The 9221-nt window shown below is 45.5% G+C and overlaps 1 protein-coding gene across 1 annotated transcript; it reads left to right on the top strand.

Moving 5' to 3' along the window:
* The first annotated feature begins 4823 nt into the window (after positions 1–4823).
* LOC6620767 lies at positions 4824–5973 on the top strand. The gene has a single exon (XM_002044933.2). It carries the CDS (start codon positions 5020–5022, stop codon positions 5860–5862), a length of 843 nt encoding a protein of 280 aa, XP_002044969.1. The 5' UTR covers positions 4824–5019; the 3' UTR covers positions 5863–5973.
* Positions 5974–9221: the final 3248 nt, after the last annotated feature.

The raw sequence follows: 9221 nt of genomic DNA, 5'->3' as shown, positions 1-9221 counted from the left end.
ATCATCAGCAGCTGATTGGCAAGGGATTCGCTCTGTGTTTACCAAGAATGCATCAAGGATATCTAAAGCGATATCCAGATAAATCTTAAAAAAAAAAAAGAAATAAAACTGAGAATTCTTTTATAAGTATGCCTTTAAACTATTCAATAAGAACACTTTAAGAAACACATATAGAAAATTATTATAACTTTCTGCATTAAGGAATTTGTGGAAACTTTTGAAAATTTTCCCTGTGATTTTCAAACTCCTGATCCTCGCTTGTTTTGTTCGTTTGCATGATGAACAGTCCATTCTCGAGGCGTGGCCAAAGCTCGGAACCCCTAATTAAAGTAGGTCCGCAGCGGTGTAATCTAGAATTCTCTGTCTCCCGGAGACTCACCTCCACCCATTCGGTGTGCGGCGTGATTATCTGGCTGCCCACCTGCCATCGCCTTTCCCACACATATGTATGCGTGCTGCGGCTTATGCATTTATGCGACTGAGCTTGGCAGCTCATTGTGGACCCTTGTTCTGCAACTCGCACTCGCACTCGTAGTCGTACTTTGTGTACTTGTTGATGATGTCCTTGCCGGTGCTGCTACTGGTGCTGCTCAATTTGCATGTCGGCGGTAGGAGCTGGACGACCAGGACCAGGACCAGAAGCAGGAGCAGAACATGAGCATAAGCCACCCGCATGCACGACCTAGTGAGAAGGCTCCATTTGTTGGTTTGCTCTGGCGATCCAAACTGCTAAACGGGCCAACTGCTGCTGGCTCTGCTCAGGCTGGTGAATGCGAGCAATGGACTTTGGACTGGGTTCCAAGACCTGGTGCCTCCGTCGGTCCTGTCAACTTGTCAGTTGCTGGGCTCACGAACAGAGCTGTGCCAGCTATGACTGGGTGGATGACTTAAAAGCCCTGACAGGTGCACTCAGGCACGCACTTGCCACATGCATACTCAAACTCATACTCGCAGCCCGCTACTTTGTTGTGCTAATCCTATTGGCATGGTGTTGGCGAACTCCATCGGATACATTGTTGCCCCAGCCGGAGAAGCACATGACCCATTAATACCCAGACCAGCAAAAAAAAAAACTAAGTTTCAACTTAAAATGGCCTGAGTGCGAAAGGAAAATGGAAAGGATACCCAAACTTATATCAAAACAATTTAATGGGAAATCTCGAATTATTTCTAGTTTATCTGGATACTTGAATGCATCGAACTGGTATAAATTAGTGTCCGCAAAATGGCACCTCAATGGGATCAGAGTCGCACAGCCAACAAACTCATTTTCCATTGCCCCTAATTGAAATCGATAAGTGGCTCGTCTTAATTAATACAAAGGAGGGTTTGCCCGTTGCCGGCAGCTTAAAGATTAATTATCCATTATATGCACACATCCTGATTGAACCTCCTCCACTGACCAGTCCCCATTCTCCACCTTCTCCAATCTTTCCTTAGCATCGCATTGAGCATTCCCCAGTCAATATAGCAAGTGCTGAATTCACTTAATTGCCGACACCTTTTCATTGCCGCTGGCCAACTGAGAGCATCCTGGACCGAACTGCACCGCATTCGTTTGCCTTTGGCGACACACAATTAATTCGTCCTGGCAAGCATCAGAGCTTAATTTTTATTTCATTAACGCAACAACACCACCCAACCAGGACACCAATTCCGCCACCACTCCACACCCTTCGTCATCCTCATTCCGACCACATGAAGGGCGTCCATGCATCGCTAAGCGGCTTTGTCTCATTCTCTGCCAGGTGCACGTAGTATATGTATGTACATAAGTACATATGCATCGCATTCGAGTGATGCGGGTGGCAAATTGCGAGCAAATTAAGTGTTTCAATTCCGTTGAGATTTCCATTTCATGGAGTTACCATTCCAGTCCAGTCGCTCTCCGAAAGCCGGGATACACAGGCCATACCCATCCCATCCTTTAGCCTTCTTTCGGGCGGGTTTATAGTGCGTAACGCCATCAAAAATAGTTAACAGCGTTGAAATGCTTTTAGCTAAAATGCGCTGCGAGTCCTGGCTATGCGTAAAAAGTTTTGTTCAACTCGCAGGACGAGAATGGCGGATGGTGTCCTGCATGTCTGCCGTAATGTGTGGCAAATAAAATTATTTTAGATCTTTCGACCCAGCCAGGTGATGATATTAAACATCTTGGCAGCGCTTTAATTTCCTACGTAGCCCCCCTTTTATATACATATAAAAGTTTAAATTGTTCACTTTTTTGCCTGGTTTTTCGTCTATGCTGCCTATCGTTTGAGACAAACAGCCAAATCAAAAAGACGTGTTATGATTGGGATATCAGTTTCAATAGTAAAATAAATATATATACCAGTTAAATGACTTAGAAATGCCCCACTTAAATTAAAGATACCCACTAAATTTGCTTACCCTTGGGAACGGTTTAGTGTCTTTAAAAATCTCGTTTCGGGCTGCGGCTTGATACCCAGTTGGGCTTTGTTCACTGGTAATTGCTTTTCCTTTCAGCCATTGTGTTGCCAGGATAAACGCATCCTCTTTCGCTGAGCGATTCCTTGTGGGCCGGCGAGTGGCACGCGAATGGGCGCAAGGTGACCACCACCGCAGAGAGCAGCGAAAAACTCAGAGAAAACCGCAGCACATATGGGCAAACAATGGTGTTTGCCGAAGGTTCTGCCCCTTTGTACTGCCGCAGGAGCTGCGCGTCGCGTTGCTGGCCAACTTCAAATCCAAACTGACCGCAAAGCATTTGCACTTTGGACTTTATGCCAAGGCGGCGTTGAAAGCCAAACGAAGTCGTCGGCAGCGTCGACGTTAAATAATAACAATAAAAACCCAACCAAAGGCAGTAAAACCCAAAAACGCGAATCCAAGCAAGTAAGTAAGTGTGTGTGTGTCCAAATCCCAGTAAAAATCGCACTGTTGCAAAAGAAATTATGGTTGTTGTCGTCGTTGCCGCCGATGTTGCTGCTGTTGTGCTAATTTGTGTTTGCGGCTTTCGCACATCAAACGCCTGTTGTTGTTGTTGTTGCGGTTGTGGGTCAGCACGAAAAATGAAGTTGACCCGCTTTCCCGATGCCGACGCGGTGGAAAATGTGGAACAGCGGCAGCAGCACCACCACCACCACTTTTTCGTAGCAGAACACTTCCGAGCAAATTTACATAGGCTCGGGCAAGGGAATTATGCATGCCTCTGTTGATATTGAAATGCCGAGCAGGTTGAACTCTGGGCACAACACCACCACACCACCCAACACACCCACACTTAAGGAAAAGCCAGCAAAGCTGGGAAAGCCAGAGGCGCGACTGCTTTCACTTTTCGGTCAGAATCGCCATTTGGAGGCGATAAACACGTAAGGTACGGAAAATAAACAAGGCGTGGCCAGCTAGACTTCGGCCCATATGTATGTGTGTGCAACGTCTCAGGAAGTCGTTAGAGCGGGAAAGGACATGCCAGGCAACCTTTGTGGGTCAAAAGCAGAACATAGAAAAAAGCAGAAGTGTGCCACCACAAAGTCAAACGCAAGTAGCAAAAAAATCAGCAAAACAGTGTCCCGCTTTTGACCACGAATAAATCAGTGAGCCAACAATGTACGGCGAGAACTTGGCACAAATCCATTATTAACATTAACACTCACCATTTTCGAGTCGCATGCAGTGGGCCATTTACGTAAACTTGGCCAACATGCCAAGTCGGGCCCAAGACAAACGTTTTGCTAGCTAAACAAAATGAACTTTTAATAAATTCATTACCCAGCCAGTTTATGACTACAGCTGACTACCCCGGCACTCCGTCCTCCTCGCCAGATTCGATGCACATGGCTTTGCTGTAGTGCACTAGCTGACATTACGTATACGCCCCGTACATTTATGAACAATCAACTTTATAGCCCACAAGCAACGGGTGAATGTACTAGTTTATGTGTCTTAGCTTCCCCTGCTCTCCTCTCTGTTTTATTGGCATTTGCACTTGTGTGTCTGACTTCCCAAGATATTTTCAATTGGAAGTTATGTGTCGCAGGGAATTGTCTGCCCGAGTGGGTGGCATCCTATTGATGGGAGAGTGTCTGCAACACAACAATTTAATGGCGGGCAACTGACGGATGTTGCTTCATGAAAAATTCCGAAATAAAGACGTGCCACGAGAATTGAATTGCAAACACGATGGATGGTCAAGAATGCAGGATCAATCATTTAATTGAAAGACAATTGAATAAGCTGCGTAACTCTATGGATTTAGTTGCTTATCGAATATAATTTATTTAATTCCACGTCCACACTTATTTTTCCATTCATTAACTTACATAATTTCCCGCAATCAGAGCCCAAGGTCAGGGGACATTTAAAAATGTGTTAGTCTGGGCAAAACAAACGGCACGACAAACTAAAATGTCCCGATTACATCTTGAAATGAAATAAATTATTGTGCACATCGCAACGAGTTGACCCAAATACACAAAGCGAATTGGGTGGGGAGTTGTGCTGGAAATGGGAATGGCAATGCGAATGGGAAAAGCGAAGGACCAGCGACAAAATGCTGGCTGCCATTGCCAGCTGATTATCGCTAATTGTGCCCAAGGAAATAGAAATTAAACGAGTCCTTTATTTCCTAGCCAGCGATTGTATGTGTGTACATGGGTAATTCGCCGGGCAGCGTTTAATTTAATGTGGAACAAGTCTTTAAATATTCACTGAAATCTATTTGATCGATAATTGAGCAGAGCAAGGTTGACGATTTGCCGACAAATTGGCCAGACCTTTGATGGATAAGAAATTGAGATTAATTGAGGCACCAAGCCAGGTGGCCCTGATTTCAATGTCAGCGTGTTTGACTTTTTTATGATGAGGCATTTGAGTTGCTTTGGGCAACGTTATTTCCTTAGAAAAAAATCTAAAATAAATATGCCTCAAGTAGGCGATGAAATTTAAATCACTACCTTTTGATATCCAAATCGGACGCTCGTCGGCATTTTACATCCGTCTAACCAACAGAAACATTCGTTTCCAGAAAAATTTTACAAAATTTCGGTATTACGTAAAATGATAGGCATTCAAAAAAAGCGACCAGCCGCCGGAGACTACGTAGTGCCAAACAATTCGGCTCTAAATCTGCAGAATAGGCCCAGTATCTACGATCAAACGCCCAACCAAATGGAGAAGACCGCCAAGTGCCGCTACTGCGAGAACATGGCCAAGAACTTTCTCTACCTGGAGAGCCTGATCCGGAACAACAAGGATAACGACAAGAACAACAAGTGCAACTTGTGCAACTCGTCGCTGAAGTACTTGGAGTATGTCAACCGCAATATTCGCCAGGTTTTCGGCAACTTCGATTCAATTGTCCAGGCGGATCGTGCTCTGCAATCCAAGCCGGCCATGATGCCCAAATACTCGGTGGGCCCGGCTCCGGAAAAGGCTGATCTGCGCTCCAAGGGTGGCGCCATTGTCTCCCAGCAAAGGTCGGCCAAAAGCCTCAAATCGAAGACCAAGGAGAAGAGCCAGAAGTCATTGAAGACGCTTAAATCGCGTAAATCGGCAAAATCACTCAAGTCCTCCAGGTCCACGAAGTCGAGCAAATCGCAGAAGTCATCCCTCAAGAAAATTCCAACCAAGCCGAAGAGCGCGAGTCCCAAGAGCCAAATCAGCCATGGCAAGATGATATTGAAGCGCAAATTCCGGAACAAGATGGCTGGCAAGTTGGGAGGCAACAAAGTGGTACGCAGTGTCAGTCAGTACCGCGCCCTGGGTACCGCCCGCTCCAAAATCTCGAAGGGATCTAGCCACAAGAGGCTGATCAAGCAGCGGTCCACCGCTCCACCGACCAGCATCAACTGGCAGCTCCTCAAACGAAACCTGCCCAAGCGGCCAAATCCAGTGAAGTAGGGGAAAAGATGACCGGCGACCGGCAGATTGTCCTAAAATCCAAAACTATTTCGTTTGTCAAAATGAATAAACTCAAGACATAGTTTAATAAAAACTTTTTATATTGTACAAGCGACCTTTTTATAACAATATTTAATTAAATCACTATGCATTTCAAATGTCAGGATTTATTTTGACAAAATCGCATAAAGGTAAATTTAATGTTTTATAAAAAAGGAAGTCTCATTGCTTTCCCCTTTTTTTGAATTTACCGCGTTTGCAGTTCGCATAATTGGCTAATGCTTCCTTTTGGATATATTCAGCAGGTTGTCCCTTTTATAATGCATAATTTAAATATTTTGAAAAATTATGCGTTATGGAGTCCTTTTTGAGTCCTTTTTTTTTTTGGTCCTCTGGCTTTGAATCGCTGAAACTGTTGTTGGCGTCGGCGCTCTTTTAATTGTTGCAAATATTATTTTTATTTCGAGTGTTGACAAGGACGCGCAATTAGCGTCCCTTAAATGTTCCAACCCAAAACCAAAAAAAAAAAACAAAAAATCCTGGCTGACCCCGTTTGTTCAAAGAATTTTTGCGTAGAGGTCGCAGGCCAAACGGTCAAATGGGCGACCTAGCTTCAATTTTCATTTAACGACCGGACGACAGCGCCCAAATATTTTCACAATTTAAATGCAAGTGGATTGCGGCGATGGATGGGTTGAACAAGGGTGGGGGGTGTTGGTCGCTAAGTGGGTGGTTGGGTGGTTTGCAGCGGCTAAGCAGATTGCCAACCTAACTGATTTTGGGGCCGCGGCCGGCAGTTTGACAATTTTTCGCCATGCCCGCTCAAATATGCCGCATACGCAGCTGGGTCCCCCGAAGCACGACCCTTCATTTGTTTATGTGCCACCCTTCGACCATTTCCCATCGCTTGACACCCATTGTGATGCACTGAGAAAAAGGATAACATCGGAAGGATAAGCCTAGAAACCATTATGATTCAAAATAAGTTGTTTACAAAAATATATTTGGTTAAATATTGAAAAGCTAAAATCAGTAATGATATTATAATTCTAATGACAATACTTCCAACTTAGTTGTTTTATTGCAGCGTAACAAAACTTTGGTTCGTCCTTGTGTTTGTGTGGGTGCACGCCTCGTTGACCGTTCGGATAAAACTTATTAGACACAAGTGTATTTAGCGCGCGTGTGTGTGTGGGTGCTCCCCCGTGTGCGTGTGTCAGTGCGAGCGTGTGTGCGTCTGTGTGTGGGTGGGAGAGTAACTAACTGCGGGCTGTGTTGTTCAGTTGAGTTTGGTTTCACGGGCGGACCGAGATACTCGGACTGCGAGCACGCATCTGCATATATCAATCGGATGCCCGCAGCCCATGCACCCATGTTGTGCATTTGAACAGAAATAATATTTTGCCATAGCCCAGTTTTGGATGGAAAGGGATGCGATTGGATGGAATGGAATGGGTTGGGATGGTGGCCCTTTTAGGAGATGGGATGGGTGCAATGTTGGAAGGATAGTTGCGGGATCGGTGGACCGGCAACTGTGTGACGTTGCCGCACAATTCCTTTGTAATTAGATAACGTAACAAAGCAACAACACGGCGACCGCTGAACTTCCGCTCCCGCAGGCGTTTTACGGCCCGCCAGGCACTGGCCGTGTGCCACGCCCCCTCAATGTCCCCACGTCCTGCACATTTCCCGTGCATTTTCGTTTTACGTAAAATGTTGAGAGCCTTTTCTGATTATTTGGCAAAATCGCAACATTTACCGCCGCCGCACAGCCTTGCTGCCCCAGCTGCCCTGCTGCCGTTGGCAGTATAATTAGCCGCACTTATACCCGCACCCGTACCCCTTGCCACACTCTTTCCCCATCCGACTACGACTGCAAAAATCCGGCCTTCGATGTTCAATTTCCACAGCGTGCACACTCGACTGCTTTTTCAAGCGATGCGTTCGTTCAATTGTTGGAGCTGGATCCGATAGTGCAGCTCCCGGTCTCCTGATATTAACCATTCAACCGGGGTTCTGCTTAACTTTTCGGACCAAGGACCACTATATCCGGCATTCCAATGCTGCCGCGAAATGAACAAAGAGATTTTACTTCTCACGTGATGTCCTGCCGCATTGAGTGAGTCCTCCAATTTCCATTAATTGGCCAACTGCTGGGAAGACCAAGCATATAAGGAGAGTTGATATCAATTGGACATTGTTCAATTATTGTGGTCCATGACATAAGCCTGTCACCACTATACCTCAAAATATCGCATACTGAAAGCAAAATTCACTAACAGCCTGTTTGAAGCAGTGACTGAGTTTGTATTTATTATAGCCACCTCTATCACTTTGATTTCTCTGATAATGAATCCTTGCAGAGGCACGTCTGCTGAGAATTTATGACCATCCACTAGCAAACGCTTCAGGTTAAAAACCCTTAACCAACACCCACTCCCAACCAGCTATAATTAGGTCTCCAATTGGATGCCACTGGAATGCGCCAGCCGACAAATGACCTACAATAAGATTTAGTGTGCTCTCAAGCAGCTAAGCTTAATATTTCACGTGCACTTAACCTACGGGTTTAAATGTCGTAATTTTCTCATTGACACCCGGACACCCGGAGGAGGAGCTACTCGAATGTTTTACTGTCTCAAAGTTTGTCTCAATTACGTGCGTGCCAGACTGAGTCAGCTCATCCCGATCCCATGGCATACTCCCCATATACCATATCACATTGGCCAAACCGAACCGAACTGTACTAAACTGAACCGAATATTTCTGGTGAGACTACGGCGCATTTCCCAGCAGGGTCGCTGGAGGGAAGCGACCCGCAAGCCCCCGACCCGTTTGTCATTGGCAACTTTTTAATTAAAAGTTTCATCCGAGTAATGGGATATTTGCACTGCGAAATGCCACGGCGGCCAGCGACGATACTTGATACTTGTGCAATATTTGTGGGCGTTCCTCTTTCCGTCGCCTCGTCCTTTATCCTTCCTGTCCCCGGCTACAAGTATCTAATTGCCAAAAGGATTTGCAAAACTTCAGCCTTACATAACGTTGCGCTGACCTCCATCGCTATCTTTATCTTTATTTCGCCGCTGTTGTTGTTGCACTGCAAACTTTTTGGCCAGCGATTGCCAAACTATGCCCAACACGGGACTACGTGAGTCGAGCTAATGAGCTGCAAGAGTCACGCGCGCAATTAGACGGGCAGGGATTTTAATTAGGGCCCACCAAACGAGCCAAGGCGTCGCGAAGATCGGCTACTTCATTGCATCAGAATACTTTTAGTAAATGGGTCAGCAGAAAAATGTATAAAAAATATATGCTTAGGTAAATCCATTAATTCAATGAGATTCAACTCTAAGCTC

The sequence above is a fragment of the Drosophila sechellia genome, chromosome 3R (assembly GCF_004382195.2).
Source record: "Drosophila sechellia strain sech25 chromosome 3R, ASM438219v1, whole genome shotgun sequence".
Classification (NCBI taxonomy): Eukaryota; Metazoa; Arthropoda; class Insecta; order Diptera; family Drosophilidae; genus Drosophila; species Drosophila sechellia.
The sequence above is the reverse complement of the archived record's forward strand: the minus strand, read 5'-3'. Positions and strand labels throughout refer to the sequence as shown.

What these genes read in the sequence shown, in the direction of transcription:
- LOC6620767 (XM_002044933.2), top strand. Translation starts at nt 5,020, where the DNA reads ATGATAGGCATTCAAAAAAAGCGACCAGCCGCCGGAGACTACGTAGTG.